The 25,262-nt window shown below is 36.4% G+C and overlaps 1 protein-coding gene across 1 annotated transcript; it reads left to right on the top strand.

The window, feature by feature from the left end:
- Positions 1-396: 396 nt before the first annotated feature.
- Positions 397-24,610, top strand: lmbrd1 (LMBR1 domain containing 1). Its single transcript, XM_077613208.1, has 16 exons — positions 397-498; positions 1,197-1,373; positions 2,634-2,697; positions 8,998-9,095; positions 9,897-9,964; positions 10,512-10,600; positions 13,594-13,667; positions 17,307-17,432; positions 18,280-18,432; positions 19,581-19,645; positions 19,714-19,816; positions 19,933-20,037; positions 20,125-20,274; positions 20,907-20,982; positions 23,677-23,768; positions 24,449-24,610. The coding sequence occupies exons 1-16, from the start codon at positions 433-435 to the stop codon at positions 24,557-24,559; spliced, it is 1,617 nt and encodes a 538-aa protein (XP_077469334.1). The 5' UTR covers positions 397-432; the 3' UTR covers positions 24,560-24,610.
- The last annotated feature ends 652 nt before the right edge of the window (positions 24,611-25,262 follow it).

Below are 25,262 nucleotides of genomic sequence, written 5' to 3'. Positions count from 1 at the left end.
ATTCTATCAACATGTATGGAAAAAATGGACCTGTCTGATGTGCAAAGGCAATTAATGTGCACAAATTACACCCTATTACCTTTCATGAAATAAACCATTGGGCTTCTCCGGTGATTAGGAAGGTTTTTTTGTAATTTCTTTTTAACAAGTAAACTATTTTTTTCAGCTTAACTAGACTATACAGTACTTGTGGCACTATCTTTCAATGTCAGCAAATTTTATTTGCTGAGAAATAGTATTTGCTAGACAGTTTTCTTAACTTTTTTCTCGTTTTTAGTCTGTCAAAGTATCACGGAATGTCTGGCATTGAAAATATTATTTCAAAAAGACAAAGCAGAAAAAATACGAGTTGGGAGCGTTGCTTCATCTGACGTAAGATTCATCACAGTGACGTCATCAAGCCACGTGGTTTTGTTATTGCAGGAAGTGAAGATGGCCGCCCAGTCTTTCCTCACCGAGTCGGCTCTCGGTTGGTCAATTTTCACATTTATACTTTTGGTAAGCTCTTATAACATTATATTATTACACGATCATTTTCATAGTAAAACAATACTGCCTGAGATTCGTCGGAATGACCTTTTAATTTGCTTACTTAACGTGTTTTACACGGCGATATTCCTGTGACAACTCTCCTGTCTCTAGAATTTGATTAAATCAACATTCGTCATTATAAACCGGGCAAATAACTTCATATGGATCATAAATCTATCATGAATACATTCATCTATAAATACATTTGGAATTTTGGAATCTAATAAACTCTGTATATCCATAATTCTCTGATTTCGCAGTTAGAAAATGTCATCAGTTAGATCATGTACAAAGAGTCTATTTTTATATTACGTACTATATGATGCAATAATTTAGTAACAAGTCCGTCGACGACAAAATTTCGTAGGTCTTAAATGGAGGCCTTGAAAGTAGCTTAGCAAACTAAGTGCATTATAAGATGTGCCAAGTGGTTTAACTGTCTGGCTGCCGTTTAAGTTTCTATCCTTCCTTACAACAACACTAATTTGCTCCTTTTAAGATCTTATTTTCATGCAAATGCAACATCAACTGAAAAAAAAATCAAGAAGAGGGTCTTGAATGTTTATTTTTAACGGTATATAAAAGTTTGAATGATTAAACGTAACATATCGCATGTTCATGCAATGGTGTATGCATTAATTATAGTTTTATGTCTTTTTTTAAAGATAATTCTTGCATTCTGTTGGGTCTACATCCGAAAATTTCAAAGTCGCCAGGAAAGTGAAGTTGTTTCAACCATCACAGCAATATGTGCACTAGCTATTGCGTTGATAACTTCAGCACTTCTTCCTGTGGATATATTCCTCGTCTCCTTCATGAAGTACCCAAATGGCACCTATAAGGTTTGTATCTGCTATCTCTGGTAATAGCTTGCTATCAAACAAATTGGATTTCCTCAGGCACTTTTTAGGTAGCCGGGAAGTTCCTTTCAAAATGAAGAAGAATCGACCCTTTGTCTTGTCTGAACGCGTAATTCATTTCTTGGCTCGTGAATTTCGTTACGTGTTGTGTTTTGTTTGAAGACAGCGTGTGGAGTGACATCTTTTTAACATTTTTTGCGTGGCGTTTTAAGCAATGCATATTATTCAACTGCTTTTACATTGTAGCTCCGTCACCAAGCCATTTTTTTACATTTCTCAATAAAAGGGAACAGTGACAACTGTTATTTATATATATATATATATATATATATATATATATATATATATATATATATATATATATATATATATATATATATATATATATATATACACACATATACATATATATGTATATATATGTATGTGTATATATATATACAGAATTATATATATATATATTATACAGAATTTTATATATATATATATTTTTTTTTTTTCATTATTTTTTTTATACAAAATTATATATGTATGTATGTATGTATGTATGTATGTATGTATGTATGTATGTATGTATGTATGTATGTATGTATGTATGTATGTATGTATGTATGTATGTATGTATGTATGTATGTATGTATGTATGTATGTATGTATGTATGTATGTATGTATGTATGTATGTATGTATGTATGTATGTATGTATGTATGCATGCATGCATGCATGCATGCATGCATGCATGCATGCATGCATGCATGCATGCATGCATGCATGTATGTATGTATGTATGTATGCATGCATGCATGCATGCATGCATGCATGCATGCATGTATGTATATATATATATATATATATATATATATATATATATATATATATATAAATATATATATATATATATATAAATATATATAACAGTTGTCACTGTTCCCTTTTATTGAGAAATGTAATGGATTATTTTTATATATGTATTATTATGAATATTATATATTATACATATGTATATATGTATATATATGTATATATGTATATATATAAATATATATATGTATATATGTATGTATATATATATATATTATATATATATGTATATATATATTTATATATATACATATACATATATATATAATATATACATACATATATACATATATATATGTATATTTATATTTATATTTATATATATATTTATATATATATTTATCTCGTTGATTTTCATATTGTTTTCCCCTTATCACTCAGGAATGGGCCTTAAACAATGAGACAAGAGCACAGATTGAAGATACTGTCCTGTATGGATATTACAGTGAGTGCTTTCTCTTATCCAGACACTTGAGTGGATTACATGGGGATAAAATGTGGACTATCTTGTGAATTTTGAATGAGAGTGTTGCTGCATTGCTACCCTTGCGGCAATTTTTCAGTTTGTCTTATGTCTCAAAATCTCCCTTATGACCATTAGAGCTGCAATCTGTCATTCTTTGACACGAGTCTTGACTCATGAGTGAAATTTATTAAATTTGTTCTCACAATGCTTCTATTCTTTTACTCATACAGTCGTTTGCATGGTCACAGTATTAATTTGCTTAAAACCTGACTGTGACCGAGTACGTCACGTCCTGTGGCGTGTAAATTCAAAGTGTTTCCGTTCAGTTCTTGCCAGATATTTTTGTATTGAAACATCTGAAAAAACTCCACCCTGGACTAAATAAACCCTGGAATAAATATATCTCACATAATCAATCCAGCATGATGCTCAAAATGTGTGAGACAAAACAGTTCCCAATTGAGGTCAAGAAGTTTCTAATAAGGGTATTTGTTAGTATTCCAATAGCGTAGCCAAGATCTGGGATGTTTTGCTCACTGTTTTGTTATCGCTCTCTAACATTAAACTATAGTGGCATTGAAACGTCCCCACGATAGGCCTGCGTGTTTGGCTTTGAGTCTGCTGTCTCTGATGACAGCAAATTCAGCCATTCCAGAGACACTATCACACATTTTCCAACAGCTGCTAGCCTAAAGTGTCTCCAAGCAACACAGTTATGCACCGTCTGTTAAGAAATGACAAGCTGTCTCCTTGCTTCGACAGCTCAATCCAATGAACTACTTCTTCTGATTATACGACAGTAATAAAGTTTTAGCTTTCAAAGACTCTTTTCGGGGCATGCTAAAGCCACGATTTCAATCTCTTGTCCCCTAGAAATACAAATTACATTTAATTTCCGGTGTGGATTAATCCTACCCTCAAATTTCAACTATGCTTCATTAAGACATAACAAAATGAATACAGCACACACATTTCTGCAGATATTCAATTATATATTTTGATGCGATAACACTGAAGATATGATTCTGACAATATAAAAAGTTCTCAGTGTATTTAACAGTGTAATTTTATAGTTTCTCTCCTAGTTCAATCTTATTTAGGGGTGACCAACTATATTTATTTCTTTTGGCAGTGGGAACCAATAAATAGTAGGAGGACATATGGAACAATGTTCCCTCTAATTTTTCGTTGGTCTGAGCAGAAAGTCAACCTCCCTGAGCGCACTGAGTACCAGTGTGAGCGACATCATCGGTACTCGGATGATTCGCCTAAAGACGTTTCGCCGACGGACGTTTGACAGACGGGCAGGTCGCCGAATGAACGTTCGGCGGAACGTCCATTCGGCGACCTGTCCATTTTTCATGTAAAACATGCTGTAAAACACGAAAAACATAAGTGGACAGAGCTACTGCCACTTGCTGCCGCTTAAACGGCGCCATCATGGGGAAAGGGGTAAAAAAAAAAAAAAAAAAAAAAAAAAAAAAAAAAAAAAAAAAAAAAAAAAAAAAAAAAAAAAAAAAAAAAAAATCCGATTTTTTTTTTTTTTTACTGCGCGCCATATGATTGCTGCTGCGCAGCGAGGACGAGAGTAGTGCGCAATTGCGCACGCGCGCAGCTTAGAGGGAACACTGATATGGAACTAACTGAACTAGAACTATCTGACTGAACCAAAAATATAGGATTTGTATTCCTTTCAAAGCTTTATTATTCCACCTAATATTAGGCATATTAATTATGTCTAGGAAGTGGCACCCTCCCCCCATTTTTCCCCCAGTAGGTGGAGACCAAGCTCTATGTGTGTTCATTCAGAAACCCCTCACAAATCAAGGCTTTTAGGATTAAATTATTTTTGTAGTACAGTATACATATATATTGCACATGCAGTACTAGGCAATTGCCATTTTGTTCAATTTATCCTGTACTTAACAAGGGATTTCTTTAGAATCTGCTTGACTTAATCAAAAAATAATTATAGCTCAACTCAGATTAGTGCATTCTCTGTGGAAAATTATGAACATTACATAATAGGCTGTTTAACACAATTCAATATGAAGCTTGAAAGAGTTACTAATGTTTTTACAGAATATGTGCAGATCCTTTTCATTTACTTTGATCAGTCATATATATATATATATATATGACTGATATATATATCAAAAAACCTTTTATGAATTATTGATTCAACGTAATATGCAAAGTCTACCATTTCATTTGTTTTTTATAGTAATCGTAACTGGCAATAAACATGTACTAAATTGAACCTGTAGTTACCTCAGAATTTTTTATTTGAGCTCATAATAATTTGAATAAATGCCAATTTCCAAAAAGTAGGTTTCAGTTTAATATAAGTTAGTGAGTATTGATACAACCATTCTCATTTGATATTGCCTCTCTTGTAATATCACGTAAACTCCATTTGACAATTATTGGATAAATAATGGTTTGATTTTAATTAGATTTTTTATTCAATTACAAATAAAATGATTGGTAGGATAACTAACTCAATAAAGCAAACCTCAGTACCCAAAGTTGTAAATGATTTGCAAATCATTAAATTCTTTTTTTTCTTTTGGTTTTCACAATGTTATAACATTGGAATCAGGATTTTGCATATATATGCATGAACACTACAATACTATGTGACCAGTTTAAATGGTGACGGCTAGTAATGGTCTTTTAAAACTCTCCAACTGTGGCTCTTGCAGTTTAATCCACATCGTATCTCCCGAATGTTTAGCAGAGATACAGGTTCTTGTCATGGTGCCATACCTTTCAGCAAATGCCTGCAAATACAGATATTTTCATCAGCCTCTGGAGTCCTTTGTTGTCGGGTGTCGCAAAGAAATGTCCCCTGGCATGGAATTTTCACATAAAATGGAATATATTTCACTTGTCAGCAGGGAGCAAAAGTCTAGGTTATAATAAATACCCTTGTGGACCGCCAAGGTTGGATGATGACAAGTGTCTAATGTTTCTCATTAAGCCTTAAACGGCTCTGCAAAAGATTCTGATATATTGGCTAGTGTTTATTTTTAAGCCATAATGCAATTTTTATTAATTCACACTGCTTCCTTATGGGCTTTAGAATATGGAGTACAGTGGTACCTCTACATACGAGCTTAATTCGTTCCGGGACTGAGCTCGTATGTCGATCTTCTCGTAACTCGAACAAACGTTTCCCATTGAAATGAACTAAAAACTAATTAATTCGTTCCAACCCTATGAAAAAAACACCAAAAACACGACAACGCACTCGTAACCGAACAAACAAATTTAAATTAACTTGGATTAATATATACAGCCACACTCAAACATACGTTTAATGTAACTTTACACAAAACTGAATTCTAATTTTGTTTTAATTTTTTTTACCTTCGTTCTGGCCGGCTTAGCTGTTTGCCACGCCTCCACCCTCACGTTCGCTATCGATGGGCTGTTTGCTGTTGTATTCCCTTCAAAATATTCCGAAAATGATGCACACAAATGTCCTCACAATAGGATAACGCACGACCACTTGCCAACGAGAAGTAGTCTTGAATGAGCGATCGCGGAAGCTAATAGGCTAAGGAAGGAATAACACTGAAAAAATGCAAGAGCTCAGCCTACCCATGTATTGATTGTGGGTAATAAAGTTTTATTCTGAGAAAGGGTGCCATTGGCTATCGGTGTTGTGTGCACGAGTATTCGTCATTACCCAGAAAGCCCTCTTTTTGCCCGCGCATGCGCGTTGTGCGTTTTCTGGTCCATGTGTAGGAGAAACTCGTGTGAAGAAACCGTTCAGTGCTTGCAGATATTTGTTATACACGAAAGAGATGCAGCAAAAAAAGACAGTGCGCTACAATGATAAACAGCCTCTCATGTCATGGCCACCTAGCTTTCTCGCATCTCGAAATTTTTCTCGTATCCAGAGCGAATTATTTGCTCGAAATTTTCCTCGTATCTCGAGCATCTCGTAGGTAGAGCTGCTCGTATGTAGAGGTACCACTGTATATCTTGTTTTTTTTTTAAAAACATTTCCAATGCCTAAAACCCAAAACAATATGATACACCATACAAATGAGCACGTTTAAGATATTGTCCTCTCTTCTGTCAGAAGGGATAAATGTGGTCAGGTTTTATCCCCAGCCATTTGTTCTGACCTGCTGGAAGATCTGCTTAGAGAGTAATGGATGATATATGGTAATTCAGGAGGAACCGTTCATTCTCTCAGTATGTTAATATTCATGGTGTTATGATTAATTTGACCCATTGCCGTAACCCACAAGCATATGCCAGTGACTGCATAGCATGGAGTATCCCTTGCACTTATTGGCTTTCAGCATCATCCTAAACTCCATTAATCAAGTTGTGAATGAGTTTAAATGGATATGGTTGTAGAGCAAAAAAGTACATATTTACGGATAATAATGTCTGGTTACAATGACAGTTGGTGTTAAAAAAAAAGCAAAACAAACATGTATGCCAAATTGATAGTTATGTTTCTGCCACAAAAAGCCAGGATCACATAGAGTTCCAGGTTTTAAAAGAGTCCTTCAAATCAGTATTCATCTAACCACGGAAAAGTTTTCCAGTTTGCCACGCTCCATTTCAATTGATCGCAGCCTTTGCTTCTGGGTCCCGTTTAGAAATGGCTTCCTCAGTTTCATATGGCTGATTTTCATGGTGCATTGTATTTTCCAACAATGGTTTCTAAAAGTATTTATTGCTGAGCGCATTCTGTGAAATAAAATAAAATAGAATAAAAATCCTTTAGGCGACAGGCACGGTGTAAAAAGTTAATTGTCTGCTATACGTTGTAACCCCTCGCCATCTGAAATCAAGCATTCTCTATAACAGTCTTTCTCATCACTATGAAGATGTTTTGGCACATACTTCCTTGCTAAATTTTCTCAGTTCAACAACATTGGAGGGATTTCATTTCAAGCATGAATGGTCTTCATAGAATCCATCGTGGTGGTGTTTAGAGCCCCTCATTAAAAATGTTGTTCATGTCCCAATATTTGACTTGACTCTATACAGACATTCCCAATAACGGGTGTAAAAAGTTAATGTTATTTGAAAACACTTCCCATTAACTTTTCATATTTTTATTTTATTTTAATGATTTGACTGGGGTGAATAATTGTATAGAGGCGTGATTGTGGAAATATGGAAAACGTGAAATATATTCACAAAAATTAATTGACGTGTACTTTCACTGGTGCCTTTTAATCTGTCAAGGGAAATTTCACATCATTGCAATTGGATTAACTGGGTACATCTTATAACAATTTCAAGGTTCCTTGAGATGAGTAATATTTATTGATGCTGAATAACCTCCTGAGAGACCAGGTATTAAATTGCTGATTTCTTTCCCAAGAAAGTATTTAACTTTTGCCCACATAGGTAGTTAGGGTTGAACTTGGACCCCTTCCCCCTTTCCCACAGTTTCTTTGAGGTCAGTTATATAGTTCTATAAATAATTAATCAATTATTGACCTAATCCAAGGGTGTCAGACTCGGGTTGGTTCGCGGGCCGCATTAACGTCAACTCTGTTTCATGTGGGCCAGACCATTTTAGTTATAATATTTAGATATTTTTCTTATAAATGGATTGAAAGAACTGGATCAAAAGCCCTGAATATTCCGTTTTTTATAGATCTAAAAAAGTGTTTATTTGAGCTTTTTTTCGTAGTAAGGGAAAATCTCTTTTAATCATTATGTTCCATATTAAAGTGGAAAACAAAAAATATTTTTATATATATTTTTAGATTTTACAAAATGATTTTTAAACTAAAACCCCCAACAAAAAATGGATTAAAAATTGAAATTATTCATTTAAAAGGGGGAAATCAGGAAATATAATATGCATCTATAATCTTCATTTTAATTTGATCATAAAACAGAAAGTCGGCACCCATGATTTACTTTCTCGGGCCGGATAAAATGATGCGGCGGGCCAGATTTGGCCCCCAGGCCGCCACTTTGACACATGTGACCTAATCTATGTAAACTTTTGACATTGAAGAATGAAATATTCCCTTTAGCAATCTTTTATTCACTATTCTTGAATGTAGCATGTGAAAATAGTTTTTGCACTCGTATTTGACCTCAAAAAGGGAAAAATTCTGTCTGAGTTGATCTCTGATAGGAGGTGGGGGAGTAGCAGCGTGTCTTTTTATAGTTTTTGTAAACCTGTGGTTTCAGCTAACATTGAAGTTGTTTGCCATTTTTCATGTAGACAATGGTCAAAGACATGTATTAAATTCATTTTTCTTTATCTGATTTCTCTCTCCACAGCCCTTTACTCCATCATTCTCTTCTGTGTTTTTCTCTGGATCCCTTTTGTTTATTTTTACTATGAAGAAAGAGATGATGACAATGTCAACTCATGCTCGGTAAGTGTTCCTTTAAATGCCCGACTGAGACAATTATAGAATTTCATGTTACATTGTCAGAAAATAGACTGAGCTTCAAGCCATATCGGTAAAAAAAAAGACCTTTCACCCGCTTAAAAGAAAAAGAAATGGCAGGATTAGAGAAAAAAATGTGGATGTGGGCTGCGACCCATCACGGTACGCGTCACAGTCGTACATCCTCCTGCCCATGGTGAGGGTTTGGAGATGGAACACAAAGGCATAAAAGTTTTTCAATCCAGTGTGAGGGCATGAACGTTTATCAATCCACTCTAATGGGAAAGAAAGAGGGGAGATGGGGCACTCGTTTACAGAAGAAAAGGCTGCCAAAGCCAGAAAGATAATGTTGTTTAGTTTCAGTCAGAAGGTTTTGGTCCTAAATTTTCTAATTGGTGGAATTTCCATGCCTTTTTTGGACTTTGTCATGCCAGGTTGCTTGCCCACGTCTAGTTGGCATCCCTCGTGCAGAGATGGGTTTTACACCGCATCCAGCGTGTGGTTGTACCCATCAGCCTGGTCACCCATCACATCCAGCTTGCATTACAGCTTTTCCAGCTGGACACTAGAAGCCTTTGGAGAGCTTTCCACCAATTTAGGCAGCTCTAATTTAGGTTGGGCTGCCAATACCCTTTTAAAAAGGGGTGCACAAGGTTGAAAATGTAAACACCTCAAAAATTATAATACTTTAATTTGGGAAAAAATGTGAGAAAATAATTTGATGACCGTAAATGTTTTGTGAATGTACTCTACTGACCAGTTTGTTTGTTTTTTCTTTCATCGCAGCAAGTGAAAAACGGTCTGAAGTACACAATTGGATTTGTCATAGTCTGCTCAGTGCTGCTATTAGTTGGGTAAGTTAAATTCACAACGGCTTCTTGTGCTGCTTCACTAAACAGTCAATTACTTGATGGCTAAAGTACATCTGAAGTGATGAACCTGTTGCTTTTTTTGTACGTTCAATCCTTCCAATCTCTATTTTTAACAATGTAGCTTTCACAGTGAATTCTCTTTCTGCCAAAAGACCACACCACTGTTTTGTCTGGAGGCAGTTCACTCTGCAGCTTATTGCTTGCTATTGTTTCCCTTTAAATGCTTTCTCACCTTTTACTGCCACATGTATACAATTGAGATTAAAACCTTTCAGCTCTGTAAAGTGCAGTCCTTGGCCTGTCTAGATTATGTCCACATGTTCCAAGTCTTTTTGTTGGGGATAGAAATACACTGAAGAATTAAGAGAATGTACAGTATATATCGGTCCCCACAGAACAGTATGAATCGAAGACTTTGTTCCTCTTTTATACCATACCAGACTTTACTTACATTGTTTAAAAACACACACATTATTTTCAATTTTTGCAACCAAAACTAACTGCTTCAAAATCTTTATTTTGTTATCAGAGCATTTGTTCCACTTGAGCCTCCACCACAACAGAATGCCACGCAATGGGAGAAAGTTCAATACCTTTTTGAGGAGCTTGGCAGTGGGCGTAAGTATTGTGCTTTTATTGCCTGATCTTTTTAATGAATAGATTTTTAACTGATCAGTGTTTGCTGCAAATGTAAAAAATCCAATTTGCTTTATGTTTAAGAAACAGTAAATAAACATTTGCATGCACGAGTTCATGTTTCTTCAGAAATTGATACTTTCGAACGTTTTTCAAAATGAACATACCACTGTTTTGTAGTAGTATAACACACCATATACTTCATATATTTAAGGTCAGTTGACTGTCTTTTTGTTTTTGAGATAACATTTTATAGATGGAAACAACCCTAAAAGGCATACTGAAATGAAAGCTGCAGTGAAAATGTTAACGCGTCTCCCTAAACTGACTGCACTGTCCTCAAGTGTCTTGACCTGTTGAACAGAACATTGCTTAATATGCTTATATGTATCTTAATGGAGGGAAAATGCAAAATATGAACTCCTCGGAGCCCTCTGGATCTTTGCCATATGCAGATCAAGAAGCAAGCTGAACCATCTGCCTCTTTACACAATAGTGGACCCCCACGCTTGCTTCCTAACCTTCCTCCCCAGACGCAGGGGGGAAAAATTCCACAGTGTCTTGGTGGAAAATTGAGGATCATCCTCGCTATAATTCCTCCTCTCTCCTTTACCTCCAGATGGGAGGTTAATTGTTTTAAGGAAAGCAACATTTGGCAGCTCTGACTGCTTGACTATACATTGTCACTATGGCCACTGGATCTCCATCCATCCATCCATCCATCCATTATCTGTAATACCTCCCCTCCACAGGGTTGTGAAGCTGCTTGAGGCTAATTTGAATAACCTAAACATTACATTTATGACAATGTATTCATTACATTCACATAGAACCGCGACCTCTATCTATATAGAGTGCAACATTGGTAGCCATATATTCAGTATTTATTTGCATCATATACATCAGACATACTGCATTGTATTTGCCTTAGGTGCCATTGTTGTGCCCTTCACTTTCACGTAGTTCAGGGTTCCGCAAACTTTTCCAATAAAGCCCGCAGCAGGTGATTTCATTCCAACCAGATAAGACGACGCCTACTCAATGATCTGGTGCTTTACAAGTATAATTGGTTAATTGCAGTCAAGTGTTGATTGCTTTAGCAGAAACCTTATTGGTTAAGCAGTGTCAGGAGCAGCTCGTTTGTCCCTGCTGGCTTGCCGTTAGGGTAGAGCAGCTGCGAGTGATTCTTGATTACTTCCTGATGTGGGTAATTAAGCACCACGGAAGTGGTAGTCATTGTCGGATCGTCCTGCGTGACACTGCATACATCGCTGCAACGGTACTGTTCTCCATGCTCCGGTTTTGTTTCGTTTTGGGATGTACAAGTCCTTGTTATTTTGTAAAGCTTTTTGAGTCATTAAAGTTACTGTCATGAGCTCAGTTCGTCTCGTCCCCTCCTGCATCCCCGCTACTGGGTCGAAATCCCTCTGATCGCGCCACGACGTCTCGGCGCGATCGTAACAAGCAGTCTGCGTTTGACTTGTTAGAACAAAAAAACAGCACCTGCCCGGGCCCATTCTGGTTTGGAGATCCCTAATTAGATGATGGGTAAATGCAGGATAAGAGAATACCTGGCCCAGCAAGTGGATTTAAATATCATATATTATTATCCTAATGGAACATGGCCAGGCATCCATTAAATGTGGAAGCAATTTTGAGGCAATTGTCATTTGTAAAACCAGCAAAAGTATCACTAAAGTAACATGGAATGGGAAATGCTTTTGACTTGGATCAACAAACAAACTTTATAGTGGTGAGGTCACAACAGCATTATGGACAAGTCAACTTCTTTTGCTGAGCGTCTTTTACACTAACTACAAAAGCTAATACGGAATGGCATACATTATCCACAATGGACAAAATATTCCCTAATCAAACTGTTTCTTCAACAAGGAGAAAGCAGGGACGAAGAGGGTCGACCATCAATAGCTAATGTCCATGTTGTGAAGTTGCTGTTGAGAGCATAAGGGCTATCTGGACAACGACAACTGTGTAGCATTTTACACAGAAGCCTATGACAGGTGGGATCTTGACAGGGGAGAGAGGCTATCAGTCTGTTCATCAATCCCCCTCTTCTAACCCCAGCTTTGACAGCTGCTGTGACACCTACTGTTGCCCTTGCCTGATGGGTGGTCCCCTTTATGCTTCAATCAAAGATGATACTTCTTAACTCAATTTACCTATCTTCCCCAGATCGAGCAGTTATATTAGCATTTCTTTTGTTGAAAACCCAGACATCTTTTTTGTCCACATCAAAGGTTTAATAGCACCACATTATTAAAAAATGATGTAGGAAGAGCAAATCTACATTTAAAGAGTATTAATATCAATTCTCACCTGTTCTTATCCATTTCTTTTGGAAAAAAATGACAATGAAAGATCAAAAACAAACACCGATGAGTGACGCCAACATAAAAAGCCTTGCATTGGAGATGTTTTCTTTTGTAGTCTGGAAAATGTAGTTACCATTCTTCACTTTTATCTATTTTTTTCTTGTAAGTGTGGGAGTATTTTGGAGAGATATAACAATGTCAGGCTCTTTATGCTGTAAACATATGACGTGGCTTATTGCAACTGCTATGTACAGACACTTGAAGCAAACGTGGCTTGGGGCTTTTTGTTCTCCTTTTTACATTTGTGCAACTCAGCAAGACATCATCCTGTTCAATTATTTTCCCACCCAAGTTTTAGCTGGTTGAACTACTACTCTGAAGAGTTTTTATTGGCACAAAAGTTGCATGTGAATAACAGCAATTTGTTTCAACAGCACCTACGCGAATATTCATCATTCTAAACCTACTTATATGGTGGAAACCATTAATTAACATTGATAGCTGAGAATGATGTTTCTTTAATGGTTGAAGGGTCTATTTCGGAACTGTGATAAATCGGGTATATAAAATTTTCGGATTGGATTGGTTGGAATTCAAATGATGTTCCGAGGTTTTATGATTGTGAAATTCTTTACCTTGCAGATGGTCTACCTGCTTTGGCTTTCTCCATCAGCACGTTGACCTTGATTGGAATGCTGGCAGTTATCACCTACACAGTGAGTTGACAGCGCCATTATTTCCTTTCAATGTGAATTTCATTTGAATTTTTGGCAAAATGTTACTTACCCATTGATGCTTTCTAAGTATCAGTCTACAAAATTCAAAGCAGTTTCCCCACTGTTTTTCAACTTAGTTACATGAAGTACTTCACTTGGGATAAAATAACTCAAAGTGCCCAAAATATGATGTGGGCACACATCTTAATTTTGTACTTTGCTGTATCCGGTTTTATTTCTTTATCAATTTTCCTAACCATATGTCTTTATTTTAAGATTCCCATTTTGATACTCCATGTTTTTATAGTCATAAAAGCCATTTCTTATAGTTCCCATGATGTATTGTCTGTAGAGGTCAGAGCATGGCTCACAGTTTCGGAGTAACGTATATTGAGCTTGGCGGGGGACCCAAATATGGGAAAAATTCTTGGGTATGAACTCAAGCATTGAAAGCACTCGTGACAAGCAACCTCAATCTATCCAATTTCAGTTGAGCCCAGAGTCCCATTTGACAAATGACACAACAATTGAATGTGGAGCTTCTAATGAATAATACAGAACCTAATAAGTTGTAGAACCAATCTTCCTTTAGGATCACTAATCCATCTCAACTGGGGTTTTAACCAGTGTTCTCACAGATTTCAATAGAGTTTCTAATGACCAAGTACGTTTGCAAACTAGAGCTGGCTTTCAAACTTCCCACTGGCTTTTCAAATCACGTGCTGTGAAAGCTATTTTTCTGTTTTGAAATTCATAATAATACTATTTTTTCCAACACTGATATAGTTTATACCAGACAATAATGTATATGAAACACCTCAATCACTCCATTACAAAATATATTTTTGCATTTACAATAATAGTTCAATTCGTAGTTGGCAGCAAATGCTGACCTCAAATTGAGATGAATCAAAGTAATGTCTTTATTTTTTTTAATTTTATCACAACGATTTGAATATTTTCTCTATCTTATTTCACCAAAAATAATGCTTTGTGTGAATATTCCATTTCTTGTCCCAGTAGTGTATGTTTTAATATGTTATGTAAGATGTTTGAGGTAACCAAAAATTCCATTATAGTCAAATATTACATTATAATTGTCTGGTCACAATCTCACAGACAAAAACAAGGAGGCACACTGTTATAAAAAATCCTCAACAAAGGTTTTTATAAAATTACAGCTCTTGAAGTGTCTAAAATGTGGTTTTGGTGGGACCTTTTGTCAGAGTAGTGCTGTTTTAGTGAAACAATTATACATGACTTTTAGGGAAATAGTTTTAAGCTCTTTGTCAAAAGCTTGCAGACTTTGCTTGCTGCTTTTTAGTAGGTGTCAGGTTAGACACGCCAATGTTAATTACACAAGTGTCACAGAAGAGGCTTAATTATTTTGCTGGCGATGGACTGACACGCTCATGCTTAATAAGTCCTTTTCATTTGTTCGACTTTGCAGTGCTCAAAAGATTAGCAAAAAGTTGCGATTAGATTTGTTCTGATTACAGAAAACGAATCATTTCATTTGTAAATGTGTTTGTACAGTCAATCATAAGGGACATTCCTTAACTTCCCTTGTGTGTCCTGATTGAGACAGATATGAGATAGAAAGGTGAAATTTTTATACAAATTCACTTTATGTGAATAAATTCAAACATGCTTCATCAACAAGGCTATTTGTTGTTAAGATTCATATTGGCAAATGTCTTTATTTTATCTGCGATTAGTTTCAATCATTCTAGTGCACCCAGATTTTGGAAGTTTTCTTATCTTTGCTTTTCATGTTTTTTAAAAATTGAATTAAAAGAACTGGATCAAAAGACCTAAATAGTCAGTTTTTATAGATCTAAAACAATGTTTATTTGAGCTTTTTTTTTATTAGTAATGGAACATTTCTTTTAATCATGTTTTTGATTTCAAATGGAAACAAAAGATTTTTTTAAATTATGTTCAATAATAAAGTGGAAAATGGAAAATATTTATATATTTATTTTTAGACTTTACAAAATGCTTTTTGAACTAAAAACTGAAAAAAATTGGATTAAAAAAATTGCAATGATTGATTTTAAAAAGGCGAAAATCAGGAAATGTAATGTACATCTATCATGATTTGAATTTGATCCTAAATCAGAAAGTTGGCACTCATGACTTAGTTTCTCGGGCCACACAAAATGATGCGGCGGGCCAGATTTGGCCCCCGGGCCAGCACTTTGACACCTGTGCTCTAAACAAAGGGGATGCTAATTAAGAACGGCTTGGTCTCGCTAATTCTTTCTTAACAGTCACTTTTAATGATTTTAGACAAGTATTTACCGCTATTCCAGCAAGTCACAATACATAGACACTCACTACCATTCAGCTCTGGGCATCTTTCAGGTTATTATTAACTGCAGTGCATTTAAAAACAAAACAAAAAATACAACTAAATGATCACACACGACTATACGTGAAGTACAAATGTCGACTCCAGCAGAGGGACACCTGTTTTTCTTCCCCTCTTTTATATTTCTCTAATGTTGTTGCACATGAGGGGAGGGGAAATGTTTCTCCAGGGATCTTGGACAGGTTTTCCTTTTATGAGTGTATTTGATATTCTGGACATGCTCCGGCCTTAAGAGCTCCATGATTCATTGCAGGAGGCGACATTCGCCCGTAGCGCAGATCCACATTTGAGACTAATAATAGGCTAGCCTTTCTTCAGATCCCATGCGACACCAGAATGCTTCGTAAAACATGCAGAAACTATTAAAAAGTTGTTTTAAAAATACGCCCTGATTCTTGGAAAGAAAAAGAAAGAGGGCAGCGTGCTTGTCAGGGCGACGAACCATTCGTAGCATAGACCATAGACCGTGTCTTTTGTTTTATTACCAGCCTATAAATGACTCCCCGTGCTGGGTTTGTAAAAGCGAGACATGACAGGGTGAATAAGAGCGCATTGACTTGCCTCTGTTATATTCATTTGTATTGATCGGTGTGTTGTCAGCCTTTAGAGGTGCCCCTCATTTTGAATTAAAGTTCAAACATCCCTTCAGGAGATTAAATCCCAAATGTCAAAGATTTAAAAGCAGTTTGAGTTCAGTGCAAATGGCCTTTTTTTCCTCTTCACTTTGTTTTTTATTTGTCTATTTGTTTATGCGTGCAAATATAAGCGTCACTTTTTACATCATTGAACCAAATAAGGTGAAAAAAAATGTGTTTCATGTCATTCATCATTCACAGTACTTTGACGCCCTTTCCCGTAACCTAGATTGCCTCCAAAACTCTCCTTAAAATGGATCACATGAAATCTTTGGAGGCTATAGTGCTGTCACATGGGGGCACTGTTAAGCTGTACATTACAGCATGGTGTTTTTTTTATCTGATGCTATTCTCCCAAAATGGTTGCTGCACATTCACCAGTAATTCATACGTTACGTTCTCGCATTTTAATCTTCCTCATCCAAAAATAACCCCTGCGGCCAGAGGATGAGTGCTCAAATGATAACACTTTGTTCATGGCATGCATACTTGCTCACCTTCATGGAGTGTTGCAACTTCTTGGTTTGTGTCGGGCTCGAGGTGGCACGTGTTGGGGGATGCAAGCGGCATATGCAACATGACTATAATGTGTGATTAGGGTAGTAGCTTTGTTTTTTTTTGTTTTTTCAGGCTTATGGTATGTCGGTGCTGCCTTTGAATCTAATTAAAGGCACACGAAGCGTGGTGTATGAGCGGCTGGAAAACACAGAAGACATTGATGATGTCGAGCATCAGATCGAGAAGTTGAAATCCAAGGTGTGACACACGCATCCCTAATGATCCTCAATGCATTTATTTGATCATACACAATTTAATGGAGACTATCAGAGAGTTTTGAAGTTTCTGTAAATTTTGACAAAGAAAAAATTACCGTATTTTGCTGTTTAATATACCCCCCCCATTTAATATATATTAAACGGCAGGCGTATATTAAATGGCGCACAAACGGGAAGGTATGATCCACTACACACTCTTTATGCCATGACGGGGTACATCAACGTTTTGCAGACTAAAACTACTTACTGCTCAGGTTAAAACTTCTTACTGCTGAATAAAGTCTGACTTGGAATTTTATTGAACTTAAGTATCTATAATTATGCCCCCATGAACACCATACAAATCTTGCCAAAAAAGCTGAGTTGCCATTTAATATACCCGAGTATATTAAATGGCGCACAAACCGGAGGCTCAAAAAAGCAAAAATCATTTAATATACCCGGGTATATTAAACAGCAAAATACGGTAATGACTTTTAATGTAGCCCAAAAGTACGACGAGCGTTTTTTTCTTCACAATTCTACTCGACCAAAAGTATGTCGCGATAGAACTATTTTTTTTTCTCAGAAAGCTAAGTAAATGTAACGTGGTAAATACAACACATTACGACCCACCTCTGACGACCTTTGACCAATATAATCGGCGATTACTTTTTTTCATTGAACGGGGGAGAGGCGCGGGTCTTGTAGCGCTCTGCTGTGAAAATGCAATCTTAGAAAATCGTATTACTGCTGTACACCTGCCAGCGGATGGAAGTGATGCTTCATATTATGAGAATGTATGATGACGTTTAACATGTGTTGGGATTCTTTGATTTACTCCACAGTGTCAAGATGGAAGGCCTTTGTCATCACGGGACAGAAAAAGCCTGCAGGAGCTCCAAGGAAAGCTGCAGGTCCTTCAACGGAGAGGGAGGCACCTGGAAATTGCCGAGAGGAACTGCTGCAACAAAATGGGCGGTGCTCTCAGACCTTTCAAAGTAGGTTTACAATCAATATTAAACGAATTATCCGTATCAGATTGCCATTGCATCCCAGTGTTTCAATATGAATAGTTTTTTTTTTTAAGAAAAAATTAATGACTCCAGAAGTTTCCAGCTCAGGAACATGCACAAGGGCATGGATAATTTCCTGGATATTTGGTTTTGCAACAAAATACATTTTCCTTCCCACGTGATTTAAAGCATAGTTCGGTAGATTTTTTTGTTGTTGCGCATCTTAATATTTGTTTTTTCAAGAAATATTTTCTGATTCATTGTAGCTTGTTTATTTACTTTTGCCTTTTATTCAAGTGCAGACTAGATAGGGCCAATCTGAAATAGCAAATTGGTATTTTTCACTGCCACAATGCTACTAATGGACGACAATTACACAAGCGTTGCATTTAAAAACAGTTATATAGATATTGACAATGTTGTTTTTCCGTCACCTGTCATACTAATTAATCAAAATTCTGCGAACTTTTTCAAATTGAGATTATCTTAATTAATAATGCTGTGTTGTAGTTTCAATTAAGAAAAAAATCAAATAATTGCTATCTTCAACAAGGCTCTAACCTAACAGAAAATGTGGAAAAAGTAAAACACTATGAATAGCTTTTTGGCGTCACTGTTTTGTTTTTTAACATTTTTATGTTATCATCTGTTTTCAATTTTTGAAGCCCTCGCCCACTGTGTGTGACCAGTTGGCCAATTGGCAGACAGGAACCAAAAATAAGCCAGTTTTTTTCCCCTTATTTTTTAATGTTTTCCTCCAGACTTCAGTCCATTTACCATTGTTTAAATGACTCTATACGTTGACATAAGTGTCGGTCAATTATTTTGTCTTCCTGTCTGGCACAATATTTTTTCAATACAATCTGTCCCTCCAGCATTTCATAAGCTTTATTGCTTTTTTGGCTGCAGCTATGCTTCCAAGCTAGAAGCTCGATGCTTGAGTCTGGACTGCACTGTTGCTTCCTTTTGTCACCTTTGGCATCAGTGCCAAATTGGAGGGCTGTGCCATATGGTCTCGCCATCACATTAGAGATGACTGTTTTATACGGGGCAGTAGATGCTTTTTAAGGCGATAGCATTGGCTCAATTGATTTTTTTAATAATAAAAATATATGTATTATCTTTCTTTGCAGATTATACTGGGCATTTTTTTCATCCTAGTTGCTCTGTTGTTCGCTGTTGCCCTCTTCATTTCAAAGTAAGTCTTTTTTCCATTCCGTTTAATAAAGCACAAATGGGCATTAAGGTTTTTATCCTGTGTTTTAGTTTGGATAAAGCTCTCCATTCTGCTGGCATGGGGTCTGGCTTCATTATTTTTGGCACCAATTTAACCAATCCTTTGAATGAACTTTTACTCGTCCTGCAGCCTGTGAGTATCCGTTGATGTTTTTTGGGGGAAATCCTCACCATCATCTTCATTTAGATGTACTCAACTGTATAATATACATAGAAGCTGTATTCATCTTTTGATTTTTGGGGTTGCAGGTTTTTCCATTGGATTATATCCTTATTACAGTTATCACCATGTATTTTGTACTCACATCCATGGCGGGGATTCGCAACATGGGTATCTGGTTCTTCTGGATAAGGGTGAATTAAGACTCCAGATTTATTATGTTTTTTTTTCATATTGAAGCGCACATGCATATTTGAATGCATCTTTTCTCTCCTTTGCAGCTGTATAAAATTCGACCGAAAAGAACCCGCCCCCAGGCTCTGCTCTTCCTCTGCATGATTTTGCTCTTGATTGTGCTCCATACAAGCTACATGATCTACAGTCTTGCCCCTCAGTATGTCATGTATGGAAGCCAGAAATATCTCCAACAGGTGAGTAAAGTTCTATTTATTGCGCCTTCCCACCCTTTGCTTAGTTTTTAGCCTCGTTAAGGGTCTGGTGATGGTTTCCGCTAGGCCCAGGTGGGGTCTCCTCAGAGACTAGTTTTTATTGGACAGGCAAACCTTTCAGATAATCTGTGTGGGTGTCTTTTTGGGATTTGGGGATGTTCTGTGTCTACAGCTTACCCTTTTGTTGTTGTTGCAAAATATCCACCCATTCCTTTGAGAATAGGAAATGTAATTTGTATGAGTCCAAACTAAATTGTTTTATTTGTTTCATTTATTTTCGCCGTCTTCTGTCTCATGACTATTTCAATTTGAAAACCAATAAATTGCTCAAATAATAAGGTTAAAAATGTCCCATTTTTAACAAGGGCTTCTGTTTCCTTGAAATGACTTTGCTTCAAATCATATTGAGAAAATCTTGAGAAAAATGTGTTGCTCCTGTGTGTCAATCTGGTGTTGTAGAACATATTTACGAAACTGAAATATGACGCCCTTCCGAAACCTGATATATTAAATATAGTCATATGGATTTGTCCTGCTGTCCAATGGTTCTATCTGGATGTGTCATCTTCAGAAGCTTTTGAGACATTATAGCTCTCGTTTTTGTTTTTAACCAGAGTCCCTCATCGGGCCTTACGTCGGGGAACAGTTCAATTGGCATCACTAAGTTCTGCGACGCCAATGCACCCAAGGGTGAGTATGTCATCTTTGCTTGTAAGGTAGCAGGGGTCTAATAGCAAGAAGGTGCTGGATCCCGCTGCACATGATCAAAGATTCATTCCTCACAGGTTGAGTGTAAGATGGAGGAAAGCTAGGCCAGTGTACAACAAAGCCATTTCATGTACAACACTATTCCGCTATCTTTATTCACATCTATTATTTATCAAGAAGAATAATAACAAGCACAACTATTTGCTAATGCAGTATCTAACCTTTTGCTGTCACCATGCCAACATTCATTACGGCACACCAGCCACCAAAAACATGAAACTGTACATCGTAGCAAGCAAAATATGAATTATGGATACAGATATTCCGCCATTCACACTAAGCAGATAAAATGAATTTTTATTCAATTCAATGTGCCTCTTATGGCAGGGATCTTGTCTTGAATATTTCCTGTTTAAAAAAGTTGTTTTTGGGTGAGTATATTTGTCTAAGAAATATGCAAAACATTGTCAAATTAGTGAAAAGACTAATTCTTCATGGGGAGTTGTGCTTATGTGAGCGTGGCAATATTATAGCTGCAGCAATTAAACATTTTGAAGGTATTAAATTGTAGGAGAGCTTGATTTGGAGCATGGGCCTGCCAAGAGAAAAGCATGGATCTTCCTTAAAGAGTTTATCATCTTCATTCTTGGAATATTTTGTTTCTCTTCTTTGAAACCTTTTAAAGGTCTCCCTCAGAAAGTGTGCATTATTCATTAATTGAAAAGAATATAACTTACTATGCAGACAGCAGATGCTGACATGATATTCACGCTTCTTTTTGGCATGTTTCTCAGTTCTGGATGAAAAATATCACACTTAACCGATAGATTACACAAAGTCTCATGGTTGACTTTGAATGTTCACTGACTCATTGTTTCTGTCTCATTGAAGTCACAATCCCTTATAAATCCCCTACAATTATCCTTGTTCATTTATCTTGACATGTTCACAAAAGGCCACAATACATGAACAAATTCAAACTCTACCACTTAACCATATTCGGGACCATATACCTATTTTTTTTATTAGCTCCTCTTAGTTATTTCAGGAAACTTAATTCCAATGACTTCATCAAATATTGCGTACAATTTATTGTCTCCCATAGAGGTCTTCACATGCCTCTGCAATTGAGATTTGATTGACATTAGAATATTTACTATTTAAAAGAGTGCTATGCTAAGAACACTTAACCAAACAAGGGTGAATGATCAATGTTTTAGTGAGAGTTGAAATAGTTCTTAGTAGTGTGTTGAATTTTTTACATCATGTTCATTTTCTTCATTTATTTAACATACTGTTGCTTATGATGCAACACTATTCATATCGTCAAATATAAATTGGGGTTTGTTCAAAGAGTTAGTCTTCATTTTAGCTGTCCTGAAAAGCCGTAGCTGTGCGTATGATGGAGTTCACGTCCCGAATGAGTTGAGCAAGAAATGTCTTTAATGTTCTACTGGTTGAAAAAAAAGGATTCGCAATGGAAAAACAATTATTGCTCATGTACATAGATGAAGGAAAGTGGTTAACCAGGTCGCAACAAGAGGTGCAATGTTCACTTACAATGTGCTAGTATGTCCTAGATTGAACCCCTCAAGCACGCAGTATGTTGTGATAATGTCTTGTTAGACCATTCTTGTTTTGCTATATCATCATATCGATCCAGGTGACGATGTTCAAATGATGTTTTTTTCCCCCAACAATATTGCTATTTACAAATTTGATTCTTATTGGATGTGCTACATGTGATACTCATCATTCTATTAAAGTTGAAACCTTAAAATGTACATCTGTGTAAAATATATTCACATCAGCAAGTTGGAAGCGCCTATATATGAATGGTGGGATGGAGGTTTTACATTATGCATGGTGTTACTTGGAGATATGGCGTGTAAAAGTAAGAAAAGCTGTACACTATGCCCCAGGCTCCTCTCAGAGAGCGTTAATGATTCCAACGTTAGAGAGGTCAGCAGCGTACATCATAATACATTTTGTCAGGCTGCTGTTGTGGACCATCTGTGGGTCCCACTCGGAGATGTGGAAGTTCAGGAGAGCAGCTGGAGGGCTGCAGATGGCCCAGGTAGCAGTGAAAAATAGGGAGTGAGGTCATCAAGATGAATATAAGCGTTTACGGTTATATTGCAGGTGTTTTTTTTCTCCCTTCTCCACTCTAAATTATCCAGTTCGTGCTGTGTTGCATCATCAATAAGATGTACATAACCTAGCCGATTACTGTATTCAATGGGAAAGAATGTTTTTGTCATTTTAACATTGTGATGTTGCAGTACATCCTAAATGTACTTTCTAATGCTCTGATACGGGTTTAAATGCCATTCGTAGTGGTCCGACTTGGGTTTTAAATGTAATTTATAATGGTCATTAAAAAACGGATTTGATTAATCCGTTCGAAACCATGTAACGGAGCAATGGCAACACCAGTGAATGAAAGCTAACATTTTTAACCCACAACCTATGTTAAACATAGCTTTTTATGTGGCGTTACTTTTTACACTTCATGGGAGAAAGTTTCAGTTGCAAACCAACAGTTGTATTCAATAAAATATCTGTCTGTTAAAAAGTAGAAAAAATCTTATCACAATCACAGTCAAACATTTGAAAGCATTCAGCAACCACCAAAGTTGATGTTTGAGTATTCTGTGTTTTTTGTTTGTTTTTCAGATCAATGCATGATGACCAGGTCATATCTTTTCCTCCACAAGTTTTGGTTCTTCAGTACTATCTACTACTTTGGGAATTGGGCCTTTATTGTGGTAAGTTGATTTCAGGATCTATTTCTCGGTGCGTAAATCCCCAGGACTTATTAAACCATTCACTCTGTATAATGGTAAGGTAAATGGGGCAAGAGGTCCCTTACTTTCAAATCACAAATATTGAATAAATCTAAGCCACTGTGCACAACTAAGAAAATAAACATAAATATTGCATGGTATAAAAATCCTAATCATTTCATGTAATCATTTTACACCATGATTTAAATCAAATATTAGCATTTTCACAATAAACTCCCCAATAATGCTGATATCATTAACTGTAACAAACAAGCGTTTCGTGCAAACAAGAACATTTAAATGCCCTTTTACTACTAGAAGACACAAAGTACAACTGACAAAAAAGCACATTTGTGTTCAATATAACAGGTCTCTATTTCTTAAATCCTTTTTTCTAAGCGGAAGCTAAATTGCATGTTTGTGCTAGCAAATTATCATCATGGTTGCCCATGATTTACAAAAATTGCCATCTTTTCTACCGTAGGCACGGTCGATGCTCCAATGATTTTGCAAAAATCCATTTGCATGTGACCGCACATTCTCATTTGAATTGATAGGGCAAACCCTAAACACACATTAAATCACGGCCATAGATCATTCTGATCCTAAAAGCTTTTCGTTTTGCTCGACACTCGCCAATGTGCGTTAAACATTTTCTGCAGACTTTCCTCATTGGGCTGGTGGTGTCGTGCTGCCGAGGGAAGAAGTCTGTGATTGAAGGCGAGGTAGAGGCCGACGACTCAGATGTCAGCGATGATGAATATGTGCACTGAACTTCAATATACACACACACACACGAATAAACGCATCCAGCCATAACGTAAGGGGACTACACGGTGCAATTCGGCACATCATTAATTTGCTTTTATTTTATTTTATAGCTTTGTGCTTTGAATGAGGTCTGCTCCCAGACAGTGCGACTGTCAATGTTGGGATTCGACCTCCCAAGTCGTGTACAGAAAACCGAATTAAGACACGACTTGTAAATTGCATTTTATATTTTCTAAATCATGAAAAAAAATTGAATCCATCAAAATAAAGATAAAGACATCCACATTTTCCATTTGAAAATGTCCCCAATTGCAGTTTACATGATTGAAATCTGACATTTTGGGTCACAAACCAAAGTTTGGAACACCCTGCTCATCTGCTGGATTTTATTTTCTCCTTTGCATTGACTTCTTTGATTGCCTGCTAAAACTTGACATTTTGCTGTCATTCAAACAAAATACTGTACATTGTGATACTTTGCCCCAATTGTTCCCACCCATTTAATCAATATATTTAACTGACGTGTTAGTGAACGTGTATAGCTGACCTTGAAACTCTCTTGTTTGCATCTCACATTTCATCTAATGCTCTCATGAAAAGGTTTTCCCTCCTCTGTATTTTAACGACACTTAGAATAAAAATACGTGAGTAAGTATTATGGAAAGCACTCACATTTTTGAAAGTGATTGTAACAATTTTCTGCCT

This window comes from Stigmatopora argus, chromosome 11 (assembly GCF_051989625.1).
Source record: "Stigmatopora argus isolate UIUO_Sarg chromosome 11, RoL_Sarg_1.0, whole genome shotgun sequence".
Classification (NCBI taxonomy): domain Eukaryota; kingdom Metazoa; phylum Chordata; class Actinopteri; order Syngnathiformes; family Syngnathidae; genus Stigmatopora; species Stigmatopora argus.
This window is presented reverse-complemented; position numbering and strand designations above follow the sequence as displayed.